A 27,283-nucleotide genomic window follows, 5' to 3' on the forward strand; every position below is an offset into this window, starting at 1 on the left:
CCCTGAGCGCCCTCCCACACCCTAACTCCCTCCCAGACCCTGCACTCCCAGCCCTGAGCTCCAAGAGGACAAAAAGAATGAAGGGGGGGGGGAGGAATAAGAGAATGCTCCCGGGGGGGGGGGGGGGAATGAAGCTGAGCACAGGGCCTCACTAACTCTAAATCCGCCACTGGTGGGAGGGGAAGGAGTGGGAAAGCGCTGCATCTCTGCTCCTCCCCCTCCCTCTCAAAGTCCTAAGTGCTGCCAAACAACTGTTTGGTGGCAGGGGAATGCTGGGCGGAAGGGGGAGGAGGGGGATGCGGCATGCTCTGGGGAGGAGGTGCAGTAGGGGTGGGAAGAGGCTGGCCTGGAGCATCCCCTGGCAAACTCAGCACCTGTTCTTCTGGGGGGGAAGCTGCTGCTGTGCAAGGTGCTACCTAGCGTCCTTGCCTGCCTCATTGTCTGCAGCGGGCTGTGCCTGTGTGGGCTAAGGCAGGGGCACCTCCCCACCGCAGTACAGTACAGTACTGTACAGTATATAATGCCTTTTGTCTGCCCCCAAAAAATTTCCTTGGAACCTAACCGCCTGCATTTACATTAAATCTTATGGGAAAATTGGATTCGTTTAACATCGTTTCACTTAAAGTTGCATTTTTTCAGGAATATAGCTACAACGTTAAGTGAGGAGTTACTGTAATTCCTTGTTTGGGAATTTTCCTAGATTTTACAAAAGTTGTGTATTAGGTTATCATTAATTGTACATAATTTTAAATATTTTTTTAAAAAAATTACTGTGAATAGTCACTGAGGAAGGGACAGGAAGATGCATCCTGTGAATATCAGAGTTAGCTCTGTGCCTATTATAGCACATTAACAGTTATCATATATGGAACAGGTAGTGAAGCGTATAGTTAAGGTTGACCAACACTTTATAACTGTACTTATAACTGTCATCACCCCACAATCCCCTTCTAACAAAAATGATACATGACCCAAGGAGGGGGGACCGAAGCCTGAGCCCACCCAAGCCTCCCCTTCCCTATCCCCACCCCGGCCCAGGATGGGGAGCCAAAGCCCCACTGCCCTGTATGTGTGGGAGGAAGGTGTGTGTGTGGGGGGGGAGGGGGGATGACGAAACTGAAACCCAAGGGCTTCAGCCCGAGGCAAGGTGCCTGTAACCTAAGCCCTGCCACCCAGGGCTGAAGCCCTCAGGCTTTGGCCCCAGGTGGTAGAGCTCGGGCTTCAGCTTTGGTCCTGGGCCTCAGAAAGTCTAAGCCAGCCATGGCAACCCCAACAAAACAGAGTCCCGACCCACAGTTTGAGAACTGCTGCTCTAGCTCATGGGGATAAGCAGGACTTCCCTGCAGTTGCTTGTTCCAGCAGCCAGGGACTGCTGTGGTGCCAGGCACCAGAATTAAAAGCAGGAATACGGTCTCTTGTCTTCTCAATACTCCCACTGCTGGTGCCCAGGAAATTTTGAGAAAAATAGCAGCGTAACTACAATGCAAAGGTATAAGGATCCATGGTGGGGAGACAGGGACTGGGACAAGAAACCAAGAGGAGGCAGTGGGAAGGCAAGACTAGGACTGGAACAAGTTCAGGTTGAGACAGGACCAAGGGCAAAACAGTTTGTAATCACTTGAGTATGCTACACGCAGAATCTGGAATAAAACCCAGGATTCCTGAATCAGAGGCAGAGAATGACCCGGAAGCCAGAAATGGATGCAGCCAGGAGCCCTTCTCTACCCCAGAGGATGCTAGCTGGTCGCAGCTGTCAGATCTTGGGAAAGTGCAACCAGGAGAGGAGGCCCCTGGTAAGTGGCTTTGATTTTGGGAATCGCTGAAGCGAGTTGTTGCAGGCAGGGGGGTTGCAGAAAGCAGGCTTGTGTCTGTGTGATGCGCCTAACACCACATGCCTAGTTTGAGCGGCAGAACAGGGTGTTGATTGACTGTCACTTCATGAGAGTTTCCTGAAGATCTCTGAGGCAGATGCTCATGGAGATACTGGGCAATCTGCTGCCGCAGGTTCTTTGGCAGAGCTGCTTTGTTTCTTGCCCCATTAAGCGTAACTTTCCTTCACCACTCTGCTGTCACTGGAGGGTGGGGTGGGAGGACCATTGCTGCACACAGGCAAGCCGCATAAGGGCCAGGGCGGACAAAAAACAGGAATTGGAGTGTCGGGACAGCAAGAAGAAGGACTGAAAGGAGCACGCGGCACACCAGAATGAAGCCACGGAGTGGCTCTTAAATGTTACGGAGAGCCAAGCGGACATGCTTCAGGTGCTACTACCACTGCAAACCAAGCAGCTCCTCACCCACCCTCCCCTGCGGCCACTGTCACAAAACTCTTTCCCATGCATCCTGTCCCTCGCCCCAGACACCACGAACACACTCTTATCAACCTCCTGGCTCCAGTCTGTATCCACAGTATTCCACTCCTTCCCCATCACAGTCCAGCACTGTAGACTCGCAGTACCCACTGCACTCAGCACCCATCCCTCTGCAGTTTAGCCCTGCTGAAGTACAGTACCCACTGCACTGTTCTCCAGAGGAGAAGGTTGGATATGATACCTGGACATACGCAAATCTAACTGTCCCGGGACCCCACCTCCTCCTGGGACCCTCCCTTCCCGCTCAGTGCAGATGTGTTTTTCTGTTTGTCTCTCTCCTCCAGTTTTTTTTAAATAATCGTGTTGGTTTGAAAGTAATCTTTATTCTATTAACTGAAAGAAAACAGAGCCCTGAAAAGCAGCAGGCAACTTTCTTAAACCTTCATAGTGCATCATCTGCACCAATGACAATCACCTCTTAGCATTATAAGCACTGCACTTCTGAGGACAGCAACAAATATTAGTGGCTTTCAGCATCAAAATTTCTGCCTCAAGGCATCCCTGATCTTTATGGCACCGCGCCGTGTCCCTCTGATAGTCCTGGTCTCTGACTGTTCAAATTCAGCCTTCAGGAGCTGAGCCTCAATAGTCCAGCCCTGAGTGAAGCTTTCACCCTTCCCTTCACAAATATTATGGAGCGTACAACATGCAGCTATAAGCATAGGAATATTGTCATCAGCAAGGTCCAGCCTCCCATATAGGCAGCGCCAGCAGGCCACTAAATAGCCAAAGGCACATTCAACAGTCATTCTGCACTTGCTCAGCCTGTCAAACTGCTCCTTGCTGCTGTCAAGGTGCCCAGTGTATGGCTTCATAAGCCATGGCATTAAGGGGTAGGCAGAGTCTCCCAGGATCATAATGGGCATTTCGACTTCCCCTACAGTGATCTTCTGGTCCGAGAAGAAAGTCCCTGCTTGCAGCTTCCTGAACAGGCCTGTGTTCTGAAAGCTGTGTGCGTCACGCACCTCTCCGGACCAGCCTGAGTTAATGTCCGTGAAACACCCACGGTGATCCACAAGCACCTGGAGAACCATTGAGAAATACTCCTTCCAATTAATGTGCTCAGTGGCTAGGTGGTATGGTGCCAGAATTTGAATATGCCTGCCATCTATCGCTCCTCTGCAGCTAGGGAAGCCCATTTGTGCAAAGCCATCCACAATGTCACACACGTTGCCCAGAGCCAGTGTCTTTTGGAGCAGAATGCGACTGACAGCCCTGCACACTTCCATCAACATGAGTCCAATGGTCAACCTTCCCACTCTGAACTGGTTAGCGACCGATTGGTAGCACTCTGGAGTAGCCAGCTTCCACAGTTCAATCGCCACACGCTTCTCTAATGGCAGGGCAGCTCTCATTTTTGTGTCCTTGCACTGCAGGGCTGGGGTGAGCTCATCACACAGTCCCATGAATGTGGCTTTCCTCATCTGAAAGTTCTGCAGACACTGCTCGTCATCCCAGATGTGCATGACAATGTGATCCCACCACTCAGTGCTTGTTTCCTGAGCTCAAAAGCGGTGTTCTATTGTGATCAGCATCTCTGTGAATGCAACAAGCAATCTAGTGTCGTAGCTACTACGCATGGTGAGATCAATGTCGCACTTCTCTTGCCTGTGTAGTTTAAGAAATAACTCCACTGCTACTCGTGACATGTTAATCAGAGCGAGCAGCATACTGGGCAACAGCGCGGGATCCATTCCTGCAGACCGAAGAGGGAGAGCGCACAGTACACAAGCCATTGAAAGATGGTGCTAAATGCGGACGAAAGCACAGGGATTGCTGGGATGCAAAGCAATGCCTCACAGGGCACTGGGACAGGATCCAGGATGCCCCACAACCCCCTCCGCCTTCCCTCAACTCTTAGTGACAGAAGAAGAAGAGATGCTTTGTGGCATAGCTGCCCACAGTGCACCACTCCAGATACCACTGCAAGTTCTGCAAGCGTGAACACGATATTGCGCAGGCAGCTGACAGTGTGAACACACAACAGAGGTTTCCCTTCAGTGCTCTCTGAGCGGTGCTGTAATTGCCGGCACTGTAACTCTGGCAGTGTAGACATATCTCAAGTGGCAGAGGTCTGTGCTGGGGATCTAAAGGTCTGTGAAGCAGATACGCCTATACACAAAAAAAAGAAAAAAAAAGGATCCCAAAAGTGTGATTTTAGAAGGAAAAAGGTATTTTTGCTCTGACCGAATTAAAGTCTAACCTTCAACGCAAAATTTTTTTTTTCCCCTTAAACTGAAAAGCTGCTCAAAGAGAACCAAAAAATAAAAGCGGATGTTATAAATATCTGTCTATAAAACACGAACTGTTCTTCTCTGTGCATGGCTCAGTGAATGTCTTGTTTGTGTTTTCCTATTATTTCAATTCCATCTTTTCATAGCTTTGTATTTTTTTTCAATCATCATCAAATTGGGACTTTCATAGGATAGTTGAAATAATGTCTGTGGACTGACCCAAGACGTCAAATGTCTCAAAATAGCTTTGGACCTGCTGACTGTCTAAACATTTTTCTATCTGTGGATTTTCTGAGTGGTATTACTGCAGTCCGGAGGTTCTTTGTTTGGTAAAGGTGACCTAAATTGAACCCCATTGGACAATGCTCATGACTTCAGAAGAGGAGTACTCCATTCTGATTCCTCAAGGGACTCCTGAGGAGGTGTTCCAAAGGGAAGGAACCAGATAGGCCACCAACTTAAAAAACTGACGTAAACCAAGTTGCCAAAGCTTGTGGGTCTGCTTGCAACGGGCTTCTGGCATCTGGCCATTTGATGACTCCATGCCTAAAAAAAGGAGGCCTGTACTTGCTCCATCCTCCCAGCTGGCCACCAAGGGTACGTTCCAGCAACATGCAACATCTAAAATTCAACATCTACAAGCCTGTTTTCTCTAGAAAAGCAGCAACTTCTGTCAATGTTAAAACATCCAAGCTGATAAAACCAGTGGCTAAATATTCTCAAACATGTAACAGCATCCTGAACTTGAATTAAACCACAGAAGTATCAAATTTTCAAGGTTTATGTTTTTTCTGTTTTTGTTAGTAGATAGACCTCTCTAATAAAAATGCAAGAACACTAAAGTTTTGTTTTTTTTTAAAGAACTCCAACAGATGGCTAGTAGCCACCAATGTGTGCACATGTGTGTGCACAGCTAATACCCACAGAATTTGAGACATTTGCAAGGAAAGAATAAAGTTTATCTAAGAACCAAGCATATAGGTATTTTATTGTTTTACCTCTTTTCTCGGAGTTCTACATACATTTGGGTAAATAAATAATGCTTTCTTCTGAGAAGCAGTTTTTGAGTCACTAGTCACAGGCCCTCAGAGGAAAAGAGCTTACAGGTGCTGGATGCAGTTGGTCTTGTCATGTAATAATAGTTGGGAAGCGAGGCTGCCACCCAGAGTTCCAGTCCCAGAGTGGTTGGAACATATGTTTCCATCCTTGAGAGAGATGAAGGAATCTAAGCCTATTACCTGAAGGACACACTTGAGAGGGACCAAAAGTGGTCTGAACTATACCTCCCATAATTGATGTGAGAAAAAAAAAAGTTGGCTTATATACATATATTGATAATTTCTTTATGGGCTGCACAACCTCTGAGGACCTAGTGTGAATACCACCCAGTCAGCTTTAAATGTGACCAATCCCCTACAAGTCTATACTCCCACATGATTCATCAGAAAGGTTGGAACATGTGAGAAGTCAATATGGCTCCACTTGATGGAATTTCTTTTTAGTTTTCCTAGGTTGTTAAGAAAAGCAAATTACACACAAATAGTCACGTTAAATAAACATTAAGGTTGCAAAGTCAAGCACTCAAAAGTGAGATAACCCTGGAAATAAGGTTGTTGTGCAACCTTAATTTATCTCCCTTGTGTATATGCATTATAATCCTGTCTTAAACTACATGATCATTTACTAGAGAGACAAGGTGAGCGAGGTAATATATTTTATTGGACGAACTTCTGTTGGTGAAAGACAACCTTTTGAGCCACACAGAGCTCTTCTTCAGGTCTGGGAAAGGTACTCAGATTGTTGCAGCTAAATACAAGGTGGAACAGACTGTTTAGCCTAAGTAGTTTTTTTATTAAGTCTGTGATTTTTAGTTTTGTCTAGTAAAGTTATGAATTCAAGCTCCAAGGCTAGCCTTTTGAAGGTGTTGTGCAGGTTTCCCTTGAGAATGAGGACTGAGAGGTCAGATATGCAGTGATTGTTTTGTGAAAAGTGTTCGCCCACGGGTTATATGGTGCTTTTGTCTTTAGTTTTCTATGTGATGAGTGCCATAGACAAGCCCATGAGAAAATTAATAATTCTGTATGCAGAGCAGGATTTGAATTGTATGCAGTAAATAAGGCATGGGTCCATATACAGGGAAACCCCGCTATAACGCGCCCCGCAATAACGCAAATTCGGCTATAAGGCGATCATAAGGTGGCTCTGGCTGCCCCAGGCAAAAAAAAAAAAAAAAAAAAAAAGCAGCGGCCAGAGCACCGCAGAAGCACAAAAAAGAAAGAAAAGAAAAGAAAAGAAAAGAAAAAACAGCCAGAGTGCCGCAGCAGCGCAAAAAAAGAAAAAAAGAGGCTGGAGCACTGCTTATCCTTTGGTGAGAAGAGCCATTCTCCTCCCCAGGTGCTCCTCCCTCTTCCTCTGCCCCTTGCACGTCTCCCCTACTCTCCCCAAGTGTTTCCCTCTCTCACTGCATGGCTGAGAGCCCCCGCTGCTGGAGCTGCACCCTTTCAGTTACTGTTATGGGCAGTTCGCAAACGCAAGTCATTTTCTGCCCAAGAGAAATTGACTAGCTTGAAACTGACCATCTTGAAATGGTAAACCTCGCTATACTGCGACCCTGCATTTATCGCGATCCAATTTTTTGGACCCAATCATCGTGTTATAGCGGGGTTTCACTATATTAAACTATGAGGCTAAAATGAAATATTGACTACCCATTAACTGAGCACTGCCCATCCTATACACTTAATGAGGCAGGGTTCTGTAAAAAATAGTAAGAGATCTTGCATTAAAGACTGTCAAAACGCATACACACAAGCAGTAAAAGTTAAGGTTTCATGGGCCACCTTAATTCTGGTGATTCCTAACTTCTGAGTGCTTGACTTTGCAAATTGAACATTCTTTTAACGTAGTTTTTATGTATAACTCTAAAATGTAGATATAAATGTACGCATACTTGAGGGCTCAGAGACAGGATTTTCCTCAGGCTTTCAAAGTAAGGTATAAAAATGCTCTTTGGAGGCAGAAAAAAGTTGAAAGAAAGTGAACATTCCATTTGGTAGCAAGAACCATATAAAGATTTCTTTTACAGATATGGCAAAGCGATGGTAATCCAAGTATCTGGCTGTGTAAGGATCAGGTAGTAAATCTGTGTTCTTTACATTCCATAAGCTCATAGTGCAGTATTCCAATGAACATCATTTGTGTGTTGTAATAAACTGGATTATGACCCTTTTAAATGTAACCATCTGTATTTATCAAGATTGAGGATACCGATTTTTTCTGTGTTTTCTTCCTTCTATTGTGAAGATTATGGTACAAACAATATGCAAATATGAAGTGTATATATACACATGCCAGCCCACACTGAGTAACAGGAAAATGTTAACTGGTGCCTACTATCTCAATGACATTATCTGCCAAAGTTTTTGGAGAAGGCCTTCTCTCTGCCCTGGCTCTGCCCTGCCAGGTTGTCACACATTTTTGGGGTTGATTGGGAAGCTGCTGTCTCTGCTACCCTAGAACACAGCAAGCTGCTGATGCTTCAATTTTCAAGCACCCTCTGCTTTCCTCCTAGCAGGTGAGCTGTCCATGCCTTCTTTCTGAAGACAGTTAAAATATTTCTAAAAGAGACTACAATTTATCTTTTGTCACTGTTAGGATATAGATATTCAGGCCTGTCTGCAAAGGCCTATACTTTAAGAATTTAGGTGTATTCTTATCACTTAGCTAGTTATAAAGGTATAAAAGAAAGAATCAAAAATCACTGTCTGTGTAGTGGCCTTTTCTTACTGTGACAGTCTAAGGCCTGGTTCTTTAGCAGCCATAAACTGGGAAATGTATGGTCACGTCCTCACATTCCAAACTAGTCATATTAAAATAAGGCAATCTGGGGCTGTTAGGAAGGTGATTCGATCTATCACCTCCAGAGAAAGGAAAGAGCCTAGAAATTTAGTTTGATAGTTTTCTGTCTGGTAAGAACTCACTTATCAATAGACACAGCTGCAAAACCCTTATGTCTGTATAGATGTAGTTGTGAAATCCTCACTTCTGTATTGTTTTGTATGTTTATTTGCATGGTCCCTGTCTGGTTCTGTGATTGTTTCTGACTGCTGTATAATTAATTTTGCTAGGTGTAAACTAATTAAGGTGGTGGGATATAATTGGTTAGCTAATCATGTTACAATACATTAGGATTGGTTAGGTAAATTTTAGTAGAATGATTGGTTAAGGTATAGCTGAAAATATTACTATATAAATTAGGGGCAAACAGAAAGTAAGTTGGGATTCGAAAATAAGGAAAAGGAACTTGAATTTAAGCTTGCTGGAAGTTCACCCCAATAAACATCTAATTGTTTGCACCTTCGGACTTCGGGTATTGTTGCTCTCTGTTCATGCAAGAAGGACCAGGGAAGGGTAAAAGTGAAGGAATAAGCTCTCTAACAGTCACCCTGACCCTGAGCTTTAAGTTAAACGGTAGGTCCCATGGTAAGCTGCAGAATAATTGACAAAGAGTCCTGTGGCACCTTACAGACCAACAGACATATTGGAGCATGAGCTTTCATGGGGGAATACCCACTTCGTCAGATGCAAGGATAATTGTGATGCAGAAGAATTGTGATTGTACAGGCCAAACAGAAATACTTGGAATGGCCATTGCTTCAAATACAGCATTGAGTTCAATGAAGAGATTGGGACAATTTCAAATTTTCTAAATAAATATCATGGACTAGAAAACAACATGGGAACATTTAAAGTTGGTGATATCAAAAGCTGTAGCAATATCATGCATGTTAATAAATTAAAAACTCAAGAGCAGCTTTGGTAGGCACACTTCATTGTTTTTGAAGTCACTGACCTCTTGTTCCCTTTGAAATATAACCACTCTGCCTCCCTTGTCTCCTGTTGCAAGAAGATCTCCAGAGTAATTAAATTCAACTGTTGAAATAATATCAGCTGTAAACATAAAATAGAGACAAAGTAGCATTATAATGTGTAAACTGAGCCAAGTAGTTTCAAGACCTAGAAACTGAACACAATACAGAGGAAGACAACTATTCCACTTTGGTAATATGACAGCAAAACAATCCTATCTAACTTACAGCATTTCTATCCAAAACTAAGCCAATACTTTTGTGCATGTATATCTTATTATATCTTATTGCTGTACATTTGCTGAGTGGCAACAGTATGCTCTGTGCTGAATAGAACAAGGTAGCAAGCTAAGCCCACAAAGGTACGTCTATGCTGCAAACATCCATAGCTGGCCTGTGTCAATTGACTTTGGCTTGCGGGGCTATAAAATTGCATTGTAGATGTCTGGGCTCGGACTGGAGCTCAAACTCTGCAAACCCCGGGAAAGCAGGTATGAGATAACCTGCCCTCTGGGGAAGTTTCCTTCTAAGCTAATCTCCAACAATTGAGGGTTACAAGCTAAAACATGATATTTATATCCTCTCAATTTTTTTTAATTTTTGAATTTATTACAATTCTGGATATTTTTGCTACCTAGATAAATATCTAATCTTGTTTTGAATCTTGCTAAATTTCTGGCCTTAGTGATATTTTGGGGAATTGAGTTTCACAGTCTAATTGGGCATTGAATGAAAAAAAAAATTTCCTTATCAGTTTTGAATTTGCCACCTTTAATTCTTTTGAATAACCTCCTGCTCTGATGACACAAACAAACAGATATTTCTCAACTTTCTCTATACCATTATTTTGTATTTATGTCCCCTGAAATGTGTCTCCTTTCAACATAAAGAATCCCAATCTTTTTAATCACTTATGAGTTCACCTATACTTTTAAACATTTTTATTATCTGCCTCTGAACCCACTCCAATTCTGCAACATCAGTTTTGAAATGGAGTGACCAGAACAAAACACATTATTCCAGATAAAGGCATACCATTGTCATATAACAGCACTAGAGTATTTTCAGTATTAATTTCCATTCATTCCTTAGGCACTCTACCAATTTGCCTCTTTTTGTTTAAACCACTGCGGAACATTCAGAGGCCTTCACTGTTGTCCAAAAGGATGCTTAGATCTTTTCCCTGAGTTTATTGCTAGTTTAGAACCCAACCGAGTGTATTAGTAGTTCCAATTACTCTCTGCTGTGCACATCATGCTACATTTTATCAATCCTGAATTTCATCTGCCATTGTGTTGCCCCTTCAATTAACTTGATTAAGGGCCCTCTGAGGTTCCCTAAGGTCTTCTCCAGTCTTGACTAGATAATTGTGTTATCTGCAAGTTTGCCACCTCACTGATCATCTCCTTTTCTAGATAAATGTTAATAAATTAAACATTAGTCTTACCATATGATGTTGTGGCACCCTGTTGAAACCTTTCCATGATAAAAAGTGCCTGCTCCCCCCAACTCTATTTCCTATCTCAGTCACTTTCTGATCCATGACAATACTTTGCCTCTCACATAACCTGAAACTATTTTTTAAAGTTCTAAAACACTTTTCCTAAAATAAATTTTCTGCAATACATATGGAATATTCTGAATACAGGATGGTGTGTCATAAAGGTTTTTAATGGCACTGAATAGAATGATCTAATTCAAAAATAGTTTTGACAATCCTGAGCTCCTTGAAGTGGACACAAACTGAGATAAAAATATCACTCCATCATACATATAAAGATATGAGAAAAAATAGGTGTGTGCATCACGTACACAATGAGAAACTGAAAAATTGCGAAAAAGCAGAACGAACGAGCAAGCGATTTAAGAAAGTAGTGGAGGCAATCCAAATTTGATGCATAAAATCTATAAATTTAGGATATTTTCAAGAATGTTTCATATTTAAATGTCCAGCCTTTAAGTTACAGACTATCATCATTGTATAAATAAGCACATTGCTACTGTAAAATTTGAAAGCTATACAACAAGTGGAAACTGGCAAACTGCCTCTGAACAGAAACTGAAATTAATCCTTCTCTTAAGCTATTACTGATAACCTTTAAATCAAAGGAAAAAAACATTTTTCGGAAAACGCCTAACATCTATTCTATCCTCCAATTCTAACTACCAGAGTACTCATTGACTCATTCTCTCAAAAAAACATTAAAACAAAAAGCAGAAATTGGCATTGCTGAAACCTTGGGAGACAATCATTATAGGTGTTTTTCACAGACTGATTTTGTTTAATTGCTATGAGTAACTGATATCACTTGCTTAACATAGGTCTATTATTTACTATTTGCATTACAGCTACACTGAGATTGGGTTCCCATTATACCAGGCACTTTACAAATAGGATACTGTCCCTGTCCCAAACACTTTAAAATTGTATTAGGCAAAACAAAGGGTGGCAGGGAAACAGAGGTACAAAGTGATGAAGTAAATCAGGCAAGCTCACATAGCAGGTTGGTGGCAGAGCCAGCATTAGAACCCAAACTTCTCTGCTGACTCACAGTCCAGTGCTCTGTCCACTGAACTATGCAGTCAGGATACAGAACCCCCAAAAACATGCTGGGTGAATTAAAGACATGTTCGATATGGAGAGGTAGATAACTAGGGGTGGCATAATAGGATAAGGCAACAAAAGAAGTGGAGGCAGTGGAGTTAGTGACAAAGTTCAATGGTGGCAGAGGTAAACAAGGTCAAACAGACATTTGAATCAACTTGCAACTACAGTAGCCATTTGGATTGACTGCTGGAGACTATGAAAATATGGGATTTTCCTTTATTGTGTGTCACTACTGGAAAACTAATGAGGCCATGTGGGAGATGCAGCCACTAGAATGACTTTTGGGTGCATTGTTGGGACAAACGTAAATTGCTGACAGTCCATACAGGAAAGTAAGTTTTGGAGAAGGAAGCGACATGGGGTACAGAAGAGCACACAAGAGAACTTTACTGTTTTGCTGTTGCCAGGGAGCTGCACAGAGCATGGTGGAGTCACCACTGAAATTTCCAGTTTGGAAAAGGTCACTTAATTTCTGCTCCTCTAGCTTGTAACTCTAACAAATGTTTTAGAACACTTCTATTTATTTTTTCCAAAATCTAGAGCTTTCTTATTTAAGCCTACATAAGAAGTTTTAACGATGTTACTGCTATATAGAACAAATACAGAAACATTAGAGGGTCACAAGAATTAGGAAAGGGACTGTTATAGCTAACTACATCTAAGTGTTCTTTGGCTCTTTCAGCTCAAACTGTCATGAAAAAAATTTGGAACATAACGTATAGCAATTCAGAACTATTAATCCCCTGATGACAAAAGTAATTTTTCATCTCCTTTCTAGAAGGTAACCTGGCTTGTTGCCTCCAAGAGCAGTTCATATGAACAAAGAGCTTCCCATAAGGATCAAGATTTCCTGAAAAGGAAAAACTGACTGGGCTTTTGCTCTTTTTGCTTTCTGATGCAAAATTCAAATTGTTATGTTTTTTTAAAAAGGGGTTTCGCCTGTTTTTTCTGTTTACCTTAACAATGAGGAATTTCGGAGGACTTTTTGAATGACTCAAACATACGTACTGGAATCTTTCTGAACCCTTGGTCAAAAGGGTGAAGGTACTGAATATATAAAGTCTGTTCTTTGAAGTCTTTGAGTTAAATTGGCAAAAAACAGCTTTAACCATTCTAAATAAGTTAATTTTTCCTTTTAGGCAGGTTTCACTTCCATGATTATAAAGGACCAGTCCCATAAATTCTCTAACCATCCATACAATTCCAAGGGTAGACAAGACCTAAGTGTTTTAACATTTATTTTTTTTTGGTGGGGGGTAAAAAAAAAAATTTCATGGAAAACCCTTCCCACCTTCTTCTCGATCCCTTTCTCATGCTGTGCTACCCCAGCCTCCAGCACTTTCAGCTCTTCTTTATGCACTGTGCACAAACCCATTTTCTCTCCCTTACAAGCCACTTTTTTAAAAAAAGCAACCACATTTGCAGGGCTTTATTTTTTAAAGTCACCACACTAAACTTGATGTATTTTTAATCACATTTTTTACATAAGAATATTTTTCTTCCACTAGTTGCGGGACTACCAATTTTCTCTACTACTAGAATATATCAGGCGATCCTTGACAAGAGGGAAGTAACCATTACCAAGATTTCCCAGAAAAGTGAGGAAAGAACAAGTAGCATCAACATCATAATATCTTCCCCCGTCCTTTCTGAAGAGACAAAATAGATTTCTGGGCCTATTATACCACGAAGCACTACTCTTGGGAGCGGCACACCCACAGAAAGCTATGAGATTAATTATGTATTACTTGGAAACACTTCTAAGGGCTTGTCCAACTTGCTGCCCTGCATGTTTCCCTGAGGGTGACAGACTCACTCTGCCCAGGAAGCGGTCACAGGCCTCAGCAAGTGCACTTGTAAATTAGGCAAGAAGGCAGGTTTTTGGGGATTTATATGGTTCTATAATGCACTGTTATTAATCAAGCAATGATTTACTATCATCTTACTGTGGCAGAATAGATCTGAAGGAGGAGTATATTCTTACTGGAAGTAGTTCTGTTGATATAACTTAACTGCTCTCTGCAAATATACTGTGCAGCTTTGCTCCTTGTAATGTGATGGTTTAGGGAGGAAGGAAACTAAAATGTCATGGGACACGACAGCTTCAAAGTTGTCAGTAGCCATTCTTAGGGCCATTTTATCATCCTGGAATTTACGACACTCAATCTCTATAGATGGGACCCATTCTTTTTGATTTGATGTTAGGGCATTTTAAATGACCACTTTTTAGGAAGGCAGTAAATGGAAGTCTTGCTCAGCAGCTCAACACACTTCTGTTAATGTGTGCAGAAGGGTGTTGAAATTCAGGATAGGTACTCTCAATATTGAGATGCCCCAGTTCTTCACAGTGTGGAGGCCAAGAATTAATTAATAAAGGTTTGAAGGGATCTTAATGTATGTTAGCTAATTAGCAGAGGTTAAGCTGTTATCTCCTTTGAGTGTGTGTGTTCCGCATGCTGTGGCTGCACTCTTGTTGAAATCTAGGACGCAGCATTTATCCGCTTCTCGTCTTATCAAATATGAACTGGTTTTGCTTTCTTCCTCTCATATTACTTTGGCTCGTTGCCCTGTTCTTAATCCAGCCTCTTTGTTGCCTGGGCCTGAAGATGGAACCCCACATGATTGTGTGTTTGTAACGTCTGTTCTTACTCGTCCTAGAGATGATTTACTGGATGTGCCTTTGCAGAATCCTGATCTCCTTTATTTTGTGGATGGCTCGTGCTTGCGAGATTCTAAGGGTACATTAGTTGCTGGTTATGCTGTCTGCACTACCTGTGCTGTTGTTCAAAGTGCTTTCCTTTCTTCAGTGTTTTCCTCGCAAGTAGCTGAACTGGTGGCTTTGACTCGAGCTTGTGTTCTGGCTAGAGATCAAACGGTCACTATCTATACAGATTCTCGTTATGCTTTTGGAGTGGTTCATGATTTTGGATTGCTTTGGAAATATAGAGGCTTCCTTACATCCACTGGTTCTCCTATTAAGAATGGTTTTTATGTTTCTGCTCTTTTGGATGCTCTTTTGTTGCCTAAAGCTATAGCTGTTGTTAAATGTACTGCTCACAAGACCCCTCATGATGAAGTTACCCGTGGGAATGCTCTAGCTGACTCTGCAGCTAGGACAGCGGCTCTTTCTGCACCTCAGGCTGTACATTCCTGTGTACTGATAGAGCAGCCTTCACTGGCCTCCCTTGACGATCTGGCTAAGATCCAGGAGGCAACATCAAGAACTGAGAAGCACTCTTGGAGTGCTGCTGGCTGCATTTTACATTCTGATAATCTTTGGCATGCCCCGGATGGTCGCTCGAACTTCTGCTTAAGGATTTTGTCCCTCGTTTTGGCATTCCTGTGAGTATCAACAGTGATCGTGGAACTCACTTTACTGGACAGATTGTAAAGGAGTTATGTACAACTTTGCAGATCCAACACAACCTTCACTGCCCTCATCACCCACAATCTGCTGGGACAGTGGAACGCCAGAACGGGATTTTAAAAAATAAACTGGCCAAGACCTCCACCTCGGGAGGCCACACCTACTGATGATCAACGTGCTCCTTCTTCTAGCCCTGCTGCACCTGCTGGACAGCGGAAGAAGAGGACAAGGTGACGTGCTAGAAACCTCTCCCTTGTCCTCTGACGGACCTACTGTGCCTTTGGATTTTTCTAAAGGTATTCCCACATTACAACCCTCTTCCCTTTATCATGCTAGACCACGATTGTTTTTGGGGAAGAGGAGAAGATACATTCGTTCTGCAAACTCCTCCAGAGTTCAGGGATTCCTGACTAAAAGAGACGTTATGAACTGGCCCTGGTGGAAGAAACGAAGCATCGTTTATTGGCAAGGAGGGAACTGTGGGGAGCGTGCTTGGGCGTGTGGGGTTCAATGGTGGCTTGGATTTCTTCCAGGGGCAGGGCTCTGTGCTTATGGACAAGTACCCTGGGGATGTACTGCCCTCCCTAATTGGCTTTCAGATGATGACTACCAAAAGCACCTTGCTACCACAAAGGTTACCCCCACTGGCCCCTCAACCCTGGCCGTCACTTCTGTAATTTATCCGGATGTAAACGAAATTGTATATTCTAATGAGATTCGTTGGCCCAGACCTTCCCATCTTAGTGATTTATTAGGATATTGCTCAGAAAGCCTATTTTTTAAAGTTCAACAGACTTCATATGAGAGAACCATTGAGTGGAAAACAAATGGATCAGTGGCAATAGAGATCCATAATATTACTGCAGATCAGCCCCTAGACTTTAGATATGAAATTGATGGATTCCATAGTGAAGTAGATATGATGGTTATTCCTGGAATTTGTGCTATGTTTCCTGAAAGAGGCCCTTATTGTTATTTGGTTACCCAATTAGTGAATAATCAAACGACTACCCAAAGAGTTTGTTCTACTACTGGAAATTTTACCTGTCTTGAGACCATTCCAGTGACTGATAATGTGACTTGTACTTTATTGCAATACACTCCCTCTTATGCTATTGATATTAATGCCTCTCAGAAATATATGCAGGTCTACAACCAACAGATGTGGTATAGACCTACGCTGAGGGGAAATGTGCCAGAATATCGGTGGACTGTACTAAACACTACACTAGGGACTGTGAAGTTTACATTGCCTTTATCTAGTTTTCACATCACCTCTACATATCCAAATTGTTCCCAAGGGGCTGCCATTAGATTAGCACAACTGAGGGCCTGGGTTATTTCCTCTAGAAAGAAGAGGGATCTAGCCGGATCCTTGTGGGATGGGGCCAATTCTGCAGCTGCTGTTTGGAATATTTTTAAGACCCAGGAGCATGATGAGAAATTGGGCCAATTAGAGAAGGCCACTGGCCTGATTTCTGGGGCACAGCTGACACAAGTGCGAACCGGGGTGGGTGAGTTACATGTCATTTCCGCCCTTAGTTCTCTGACCCAGAATTTATTGAGAGAGATGGTACTGAATATAACTGAAGCTGGGAAGGCATTGCAGTGGGATCTAGCATGTTCGGAAATTCAGGATTTCCTGAATGACCAGCTGATGGCCATTCGGAATGATCTAGTGCACCAAGCTTGGCCCACTGCCCTTACAGACACGTCAGGAGTACCATCTGATCTGTGGCCATGGAGACATACTTGGAGACTTTCTGGATGGAAATGTGGACGTTCACAGTGCTCCTTCCAAGCATATGGACCGGTTAAGGGGGTGTGGGCTCCCACATACCGAATCCTGCCGGGTCCATGGGGAGGATGCATGTGGGATTGGGTGATTCACCGAGATATCTGGGAAGTCAGGCCACCTGATTCTCCTAATCGATTTTTAGTTAGTGCTCCTGGGATTACAGCTGATATTTGGATGGGGTTAGGGAATTTATGGACATTTTGGCCGTTAGAACCACCACAGCTTCAGTGTATATGGGAACTGAAGCCAGGGGAAGTTGTCACTGTTTATGACAATATTTGCTGGGAGGGTAATGGTCAAGGAACTACCCTTACAGGACACCCACTTTTTCAGGCTAATGATAGCTGTGTGTACGTTAATGCCACCACGTTACAAGATATACATATTAATCTTACCACTGCTGCAGGCAATCATATTATTTACTGGCCTGCAGATAGAATGTTACATGTAGCTCTTAGATTTCAGGTATATTTTAATTGGACTAGGATAGTACCTGATCGGTTTCAGAATTTGCTTTCATTGTTGCCAGAGGTTCGCAGAATCTCTGAGTTGCAAGGGCAGATTCACATGCTTCAGAATATATATCATGCTGAGCAGAATGCCTTTCATACAGCTTATAGAGTTTCTACTTTATGTACTAAGTTTGATGTATTGTGCTTTGTTACCAAAACTGTACGACAACCCCATTATTTTATTCCTATGGGGATGTTATTGTTTGTAGTGTTGTTAGTTGGTGTGGGATTATGTTATTGTTGTTGTTGTTGTAAAGGGCGTAATGATAGTAATACTACTTTTCATGTTCATGCTAATCATGCATTGTCCTTACATCCCATGAAAACCCCTAAGGTTGGGATGTCTCCTGTGGACTCTGAAATCCATGGTTTAATGCAAATTGAGATTTGAGGTATTTGTTGTACTAGAAGTACAAAAGGGGGGAATGTGGAGGCCAAGAATTAATTAATAAAGGTTTGAAGGGATCTTAATGTATGTTAGCTAATTAGCAGAGGTTAAGCTGTTACCCTGTATCTGGTGCAGAGTGAATTGTGTGAAAAGTCGTTACGACCTTGTGAATTGCAGTCTTGTTTTCTGTTCTGGTATTGCAGACAAATAAGATAATGAATAGGCTTATGTATAAACAAATGCAAATGTTTACTTTTACTGTCTGCAAGTTTGCTAGCCACTGTCTGTTAAGAAGGTATAAAGATTGTTATGATTGTTTTACTAATTGAGAGAGATCTGTTCAGGACAAGGGGCAACCCAGTTCCTGACACTCTCTCCCTCTTGTGTTCACTAGAGTATTATAATAAAGTATTTGTTTTTGCTGCACCTAAACATAAGCGAGAACTGAGTTTTCTTCGACAACAGCAACAATGAGCATTTTCACAATGTATAACTTAAGATACCGTAGAGGGAGAATAGCTTCTCCATAATTAAGGTCACAAACAGCTTCCATTACTAAAGTAATATTTTTGCCTGTTTGCTTTGGTTTGTATAATTGTTTTGGCCTGAAGACCGCCATATTTACTGTAAAGGCATAGGGCAGGGGTTGGCAACTTTTCAGAAGTGGTGTGCCGAGTCTTCATTTATACACTCTAATTTAAGGCTTTGCGTGCCAGTAATACATTTTAACAGTTTTTAGAAAGTCTCTCTCTAAGTCTATATATTATATAACCAAACTACTATTCTATGTAAAGTAAGGAAGAACAGTCTGTTGCAGCTAGCTGGTGGGTGGTTGGAACCAGGGTGGACCAGCAGCCCCCCATTAGCTCCACACTTCCCTAAGTTCCCTGTGCAGCAGCTGTCCCTCCCCCCACTGCCATGTGCTGCTCCTGCCCCCTGCCTTGGAGCTGCTCCCAAAGACTCCTTCTTGCTGTACAGGGGGCGGGAGGCAAGAAGGGGGCTAATGTCAGGGTGTCTTTCCCCTCCCGTTTACCTCATCTTCCACAGAGCAGGGGGGACACAGGACCGAGGGAGCTTCTAGGCAGTAGCTGTGGTCTCAGCAAGCTGATTTAATTAACAAAGCAGTGTACTTAAGCCTGGGGTCTGCTACTTAAAGGGGAAATGCACATTTTTTCTCTCTCACACAGGGTGTGTTTCTCTGTCTCTGTCTGCCCTCCCCCTTTCCTGCTGTCTTGTAGAGTGTGAGAGTTAACCCTTGAGGGCTCAGTCAATTGCTAGTTCATTTAGCAGTAAGGCATTCCCTGGGAAATATCCCACCCTCTGACTCCTCCACCTCAACTAAGCTTCACAATCATCATCACTGTGTACCAGTATTAAATTGTTTAAAACTTATACTGTGTGTGTGTATATCTAATATAGTCTTGTCTGGTAAAAAAAGTTTCCCTGGAACCTAACCCCCTCATTTACATTAATTCTTATGGAGGAAATTGGATTTGCTTAACATCATTTCACTTAAAGTTCCATTTTACAGGAACGTAACTACAACGTTAAGCGAGGAGTTCCTATACTTTAAGCTGCACACAGGCTTCTGAGTGATCAGTTGTTAACCGGCTGGCAGGAGGTCAGCGGCTGGAACCCCAGATTGGCAGCTGAGGTGAGTGGAGCTGGCAGGGCTAAGCAGGGCTGGAGGCCTGGACCCTGTCTGGCAGGGGGCCTGTGCTGGAACTTCAACTGGAAGCAAGGTGAGTGGGGCTGCTGCAGCAGGGACCCTGGCTGGCAAGGGGCCAGCTGCCAGAACCCCAGAGCGGGGGCAGGCTGAGCAGCTCAGCCCGTCCTCACTCTGAGGTTTTGGCCACTGGCTCCTGCCAGCCGGGTTCTCAGCTCACTGCCAGCCTGGGGTTCCTTCACAGCGGAAAGGCCAGCAGCAGGACCCCCAGAGCGGCAGTGGGCTGAGCGGCTCAGCCTGCCCCCACTCTGGGGTTTCAGCCACTGGCTCCTGCCAGCCAGGGTCTCAGCCCGTTGCCGGCCTGGGGTTCCTTCACCCAGGCCAGCAGCGGGTGCTGAGTGGGACTGGCAGCGGGACCCTAGCTGGCAAAGGGCCAGCAGTGGGAACTCCAGAGCGGCGGCGGGCTGAGCCGCTCAACCCGCCGCCACATGCCATCAAAAATTGGCTCGTGTACCACCTTTGGCATGCATGCTGTAGGTTGCCGACCCCTGGCTTGGGAGAATTTTTTTTTTTGCATACTTTACAGAAAATCAAAATCTTTTCGAATGACAAGTCATTTAAAATGTATCCTGATTTGAATCTGATTGTTGTCTAACGTTTGTCTTCTTGTATCTCAAAACGTGCCTGCTACTGTCCCTTCAAATTTGCATATAGTTAGATCTTTTTGAAAAGTTTTAGTTAAGTAAAATTAATGAATCTTGGATTGTTTTGGGATCCAATCCTATCCAACTCCATTAGGATTTTAACGTGTTAAAATACAGCTGCTTTCCTAGATTTGTTAGCTACAAGAAGAAAAAGGAGAGAGGGAAAGGGCTGAGGACATGGTCAACACCACAGGAAGGGAAAAACAGCAGTTGCTGGAGTTCAGCCATGAGGAGGGAAATATCTTCACTTTCACCTTCTCCATAGTGTGCCACTCTGTCCCACAGAACAGCGGTCCCCAACTTTTCATGGTCATGCCCCCCCACCTCAGGAGAGGGGCCCATGGCTCACAAGGGTGGGCGGATGGACAGTGGTAAGGGGGATGAGGCTGGGGCCACAGCTAGGGGCATGTCAGGGGCCAGAAGCGGAGCCACAGCCAGGGGCCGAGGCTGGGCTGGGCGAGGAGTTGCAATCAGACTGCGGGGGAGGCTGTGGGTGGGACCTGATGGCAGTCCCTCCCTGTCTCCTTGTGGTGGCTGGGCTGCACCCCTCCCCAAATGTTCCTCTGTGCCACCCTGGTGGGGCGTGCCTCACAGTTTGGGGACCACTGCCACAGAAACAGAGGCACACAAGGGACAGACACAAGGGGGCAAGAAGCAGGAGAAGGTAAATATACAAGATTATGCAAACAGGAGGCAAGCCTATATTTTCAAAAGGAACTCCTTATGGTATTCTCTGGACATATTTTCTAACCCCTGGAACTATGCCAATAATCTAAATCTACTAAAAGACCATTTAATTTACTTAAATTATTTGGAAGTTATTTCACTGTACTACTGGCAAAGTTGTTTAAATGAACACTTAATTATTACAAAATCCAGCTGGTACAGAGCATAGTACAGGGGTCCGCAACCTTTCAGAAGTGGTATGCTGAGTCTTCATTTATTCACTCTAATTTAAGGTTTCGCGTGCCAATAATACATTTTAACGTTTTTAGAAGGTTTCTTTCTATAAGTCTATAATATATAACTAAACTATTGTTGTATGTAAAGTAAATAAGGTTTTTAAAATGGTTAAGAAGCTTCATTTAAAATTAAATTAAAATGCAGAGCTCGCTGGACCGGAGGCCAGGACCCAGGCAGTGTTGAGTGCCACTGAAAATGAGCTCGCATGCCGTCTTTGGTACATGTGCCATAGGTTGCCTACTCCAGGCTTAATACAAGCAGCTTGTTGACATAAAAAGTTTTTTCTAACTACATAAATATACTTAGACTAATGTAATGTCCCCATGGGGACATAATTACACCTCTACCTCGATATAACGCTGTCCTCAGGAGCCAAAAATCTTACTGAGTTATAGATGAAACCGCATTATATTGAACTTGCTTTGATCTGCCAGAGTGCACAGCCCCGCCCCCCCGAGCATTGCTTTACCGCGTTATATCAGAATTCGTGTTATATCAGGTCGTGTTATATCAGGGTAGAGGTGTATTCCAGTAGAAAAGTGGCTTTTTTTCACTTTAGCTTAAACCCTTCCCAAGCAACATAAGCTACACTGAAGGCAATTTTATTCTGGAATGAGAGTGGGGCCACTTGGTAATTACACTGTACCCGTATAAATGGTCAAATTTTATTATATAAACAAGTCCATGTGACTCATGGTCTTTACAAGACCTACCGCTCTGCCAGTCTCTTTTTCAAATTAATAACCAAGTACTTTTGCTTTACAGGAGCTGAGTTGGGAGACAGAGGGCAGTAGCTTTCAGTGGGCACACATTATAGCACTGCTGAAATGGACCCAGCTGCTGGGTTGTTGTCTGTTTTAAGCTCACAGAGACTGAACAGAGGCCAACCGATGGCCCCATCCTTGGGGCCTTAGGCACATCCTCGGGGTGCAGACCCTCTGTCTAGTGCTCCCCCTCCCCCATGAGAGTTGGAACCCACCCAGCTGCCTAGCCTCTATTCTCAGATTCCCTGTTGCTTAAACTCACCCTACCCCAGAGTTCTGCCAAAAGGTGAGAGAGTCTTCTGGCTTTCAGTTTAACTCTCTCCTGAGGCAGTACAGTAATTGTTGCATATAATGAACTCAGATACTTTACTTAGGCTTTGTCTACACTGGACTTTCGTCAGTAAAACTTTTGTCGTTCAGGTGGGTGAAAAAAAACCATCCCCCTGAACAACAAAAGTTTTACCGATGAAAAGCGCCAGTATGAACAGTGCTTGGTTGGCGGGAGGGCTCTCTTCTGCTGACAAACAGCAACAACACTGCACGCATTTTAGCAGCATGGCTGTGATGCTAAAAGGTGCGTAGACACAGCCTCAGAAGTCACCACTGCTCTTTTACTTAAGAGATAAAATGCAAGACATTACAGATCATTTAGAAAAACAATGAAAATCCTAAATGCAAAGCCTCTTGTGAGTTCACTCTTTCCCTGGAAGTTACACAAGCAGAGTCTCTAGCCTCATCAAGTCACTACATGCTGGGCTGCAAGCTGTTACATGCTGGGTTGCTTCTTCCTTGTCATAAGCTGAAAAAAAATGGTCACAAAAAGGAGCTCCTACCTTTTTGTAACTTTTAGCCCACTTTGTCAGGTGACATCCCGCTCAGCCTCCTCAGGTGATCAAATTCCTTCCAGGTGACCTCTCCCCTGATTAACTAGTCTATTGTTTAGAGCTATTCCGTTTCAATGGGAGAGCATTTCAGATTTATTGACCTTCTATTGTCAGGCCTGTACCTCTACTCTGTTGGAATTTTGGTCTAACATGGAAGCAGCAAAAGGACAACAGAAGAGAAAGGGCTGCAACTTCAAAATGAAGTTTGTAGCTTGGTAAAGATACATACAGACTGTTCATAATCTCAGGCTGTGGCTACACTTAGCACTTCAAAGCGCTGCCGCGACAGCGCTTTGAAGCGCTAAGTGTAGTCAAAGCGCCAGCGCTGGGAGAGAGCTCTCCCAGCGCTGTCCGTACTCCACCTCCCTGTGGGGAATAACGGTCCCAGCGCTGTGGCTTTGACCACACTGGCGCTTTGCAGCGCCGCAATTTGCAGCGCTGGAGAGGGTGTGTTTTCACACCCTGCTGCAGCGCTGCAAATTTGTAAGTGTAGCCAAGCCCTCAGAGGATGCAAAAACTGTACAGAGTACTCAAATTGTTAGAGCATGACAACCTGATTTTAAGGTCTCCTATTTTAGAAGTGAGAAGAACATGCTCCGCATGTCCACTTCTGAGATGGGGCTCTTCCTTTTCCAATGGCTCAAAATCTTGTTTTTAGCCTTACCAAGGTTACATGGTACTCAAATTTAAAAAGACAAGTTATAGGATTTAAGGCTGACTGCCTTGCTCCTCAAGACAGTGTATTTTGAGGAACTTATCTGGCCAGCTTTTTTTTTTTTTTTTAAGTGATTACTGTCTGGAATGTTCACAATAGTCCTGGTGGAACTGGATTAGTGAGCGCAGAGTGAAGGTGCACATAAATGCAGTTATTATATGACTATCACCACAATATGTGATACACATGCAAGAGATTTTAAGTCTGACAAAATAATATCTATGCGACATTGCTTCTAAGAATTAGTCTGTACCTAAAGCACAGTCGCAGCCACATACATTTGAAACTCCATCAATTTTAATGGGTGAGCACCTACTGTGACGAGCTGGGGCTTCTGTCTGAACTAGTTCTGAACTGTGGATGATATTATGAAATTGCATCATGAAATTTCAGTGGCATAGAAAGCCTATATGTATGTTGATCCATCGTGAGTTAGAAGGTTGTGTTATGTCTCTGCCAGGCCAGAGACAACTGAGTGATGAGCACTCAAAGATGGTCAATTTAAAGTATGACACCTTAGGAAATGGGTTTGCTCCAGCTGGGCACTTCCTCCTCTTGTCTATGGGCAAGTGAGGAGGGGCAGCAAAAGAAGCTGGCAGCCCCAGTAGGAGTCTATACATGAATTCACAAGGGTAACAGAGTGAAGGAGAGCCATTTTGATCAGATTAAGATGAGAGAGACTGCTGAAGGGTGAGGTTTGGTATGGCAGCAGAGGACTGCACCTGCCTGTCCTGACAGAACACAGATGATCCCCCAAGTACTCCCAAGGGAAGGATGAGCTACTGTGGAATGCTACATTTGGGATGTATATTTTGTACTACCTGTACTCTCCTGTACTTTACACGATTAAAGATAAGAGAACATAAAAGTGTAATGCTATACCCACACATACACACTCTGTATATGCTTCACAACTATTACGTGTCACTGAGAGTTAAACTGTAAACCAAAAACTTCACACTGTCGGGTGGAGTTCTGGGACAGGGATGTGTTTAAGTAGTGGGAAGTCTGAAGGGTCAGTGCCATGCCAGAAGGGCTAGGTGGCTAGATATTGGGTTCCAAAACTCCGGAGGCATGAGGGGGAAGGGAGAGTATATGTCAGATAGAAAGTCTGCACCCTGAGAATTTGCCCAGGGACCCCAAGATTAGGGCAGTGTCTGGACTCCACTCAGCCTGCAGAAGCTTGAAACACCCCAGGGATCCAATAGACAGGGGGTTGGATTCCCCTCAGAGCTATCCAAATAAGTGGCCAAAATGGGACACTTGCTAGAATGCGTGACAACAACATGCAGATATCTGCAGGACTGGAGTCTAAACTCATCCCTTTATTTCAAAGAAGGATCAAGATACACCAATGTCCAAATAAAGCTTAAAATACGATAGAAATTGAAGCTACATAAATTCTTAAAAGGAGCACTTGTTCTGTGAAGCAATCACACTGTTAGAAAGCACTTCAAGTATAAATAGCAAAATATATATAGTTAGTATTTGACTACAGAAGACAGCATCTTTAACACCGTCCAAATACCAACACACACTGCTTTCAAGAGAAACACATTTATGACAGTGTTAACAACCTTGGGAAGCCTTAAAAAAAAACAAACACACACTCAAGATGTCAGTCTGATAAGGATCTTAGGTTCCTTCCAATATTTAGGCAGCTCCCTGACTTATCACCCCTGAAATTAAAACAGGAAAAAGGTATATAGTGAAGCTAAACAAATTTTAATGTTATCCATAGTACTCCACTAACCAGATTTGAAAGTGACTATTGCTACACTATGGAGTTAGGTCAATATAAGTTGCCTTATGTCAACCTCATTATGTCAGTGTCTACACTACAATGATGCTTCCCTTAAGTAAGTGGCCCATTATAGCAACATAGTAACTCCACCAGCAGGCACAGTGCTTATGTTGATGTAGTTAGAGCAATGCAGTGTCTGTGTGCACAGTGCATTACTTACATTGTTTTTTGTCTCACACTGTGAGCCCCTCCCCCCACACCACTGCTGACAGCTGGGTGTGGGCTCCCAGCCTTCCCCCTGCCCGGCGCTGACATCCCAGAGTTCTGTTGCCGCCTCCTGTGTGGGATTGAGTGGGAAGGAGAGCCTGTCCAGGGTCAGACTCTCCTTCCTTGCCAAATCCCTCACCAGGAGGTGGCAGGAGGACACTCAGCTGTCAACCCTGCAAGCAGGGCCCACAGTGGGAGCCCCAGGGCTGACCAAGTTGCCAGAGCTCAATTTCAGGGCAGAGAGCCCACCAACAGTGAAATTGACAATCTTGTAAGTTTCACTGCTATTATTAATTCTCATTTTGTCTCCAGCTCAGGCTGTAAGCTGATCCCCAGAGCAAAATGTGAACTAACAGCAGCTGCGAAACTGACAAGAATGTTAATTTCATTGCTGGTAGGCTCCCTGCTGTGAAACTGAGCAACCTTCTGGGTCACTGTGAGCCCAACATCTGCCTGACAGCAGGAGGTGGGGGAAGCAGCTGTGAGCCCCCTGCATACAGATGAAGCTGTCAGCCCCAGGGCTGCCAGGCTCCAGCTGTCAGTGTCCCACAATGCCCAGTGGAAGAGCACCACCCACAGAAGAAGCAAGTACGCCTCTATCCCGATATAACACGAATTCGGATATAACGCAGTAAAGCAGTGCTGTGAGGGGGGAGGGCGCAGGGCTGTGCACTCCGGCGGATCAAAGCAAGTTCGATATAACATGGTTTCACCTATAACGTGGTTTCAACTATAACGTGGTAAGATTTTTTGGCTCCCAAGGACAGTGTTATATCGGGGTAGAGCCGGTGTATGGACATGAACCGCTGCTTTAATTATTGTGGTGGCTGTATGCCGACTTAAGTTGACTTAATTCTGTAGTGTAGACAAGCTCTAAGGAACATGGTCATACCTTTTGATCTCAAGGGCACAAGCATATCAGTATGCTGATATACACACTAGACCACTCTTGTTGCTTTCTTGTTTGTTTTAAAGAATTAATTTAGTATTATGTCTGCTGAAAAACAGCTTCTATCGATCAGATAGGGCAAATTAGAGAAAGTAGTAAGATCAATCAATCACAGTTCTAATTGGTGCTTACAAAACATTTATAAAGTAACTTTAAACAAAGTTAAGCAATCCCAGAGCTATCGTTGCCTGTGAAATCTGGGGTTCTCAACATGGAGGCTTTAGGCAAAATATTCCCCTGAAATAAGGAAACTACAATTGAGATTTAAACAATCCACTTTTAAGAAGTCTATCTTTGTTAAGTAACTGAAACGCTTGCTTTATATTATCAAATTTCTTTCCTCAATACCATTCTTCAGCTGTTCTCAAACTTTCCTACTTTGAAAACTACATCCTTTTATATGCAATAAATCTAATATCTATCATCATTTTGTATGACCAGTTTAGAGCCATCACTGATATCCTGAAATAGCGCACTTCCATT

General features: G+C 43.5%; 1 protein-coding gene across 4 annotated transcripts in view; it reads right to left on the reverse strand.

Annotated features, from left to right (window-relative positions):
• The window catches only part of PPP2R2D (protein phosphatase 2 regulatory subunit Bdelta), a 50,978-nt gene that overhangs the window by 19,678 nt on the left and 4,017 nt on the right, over positions 1-27,283 (reverse strand). For all 4 annotated transcript variants that reach the window (XM_045024402.1, XM_045024401.1, XM_045024404.1 and 1 more), the window contains one exon: positions 9,456-9,553. In XM_045024402.1, the coding sequence (XP_044880337.1) occupies positions 9,456-9,553 (98 nt within the window). Of the gene's footprint in view, positions 1-9,455; positions 9,554-27,283 lie in introns of those variants that run through there.

The sequence above is a fragment of the Mauremys mutica genome, chromosome 7 (assembly GCF_020497125.1).
Source record: "Mauremys mutica isolate MM-2020 ecotype Southern chromosome 7, ASM2049712v1, whole genome shotgun sequence".
Lineage (NCBI taxonomy): Eukaryota > Metazoa > Chordata > Testudines > Geoemydidae > Mauremys > Mauremys mutica.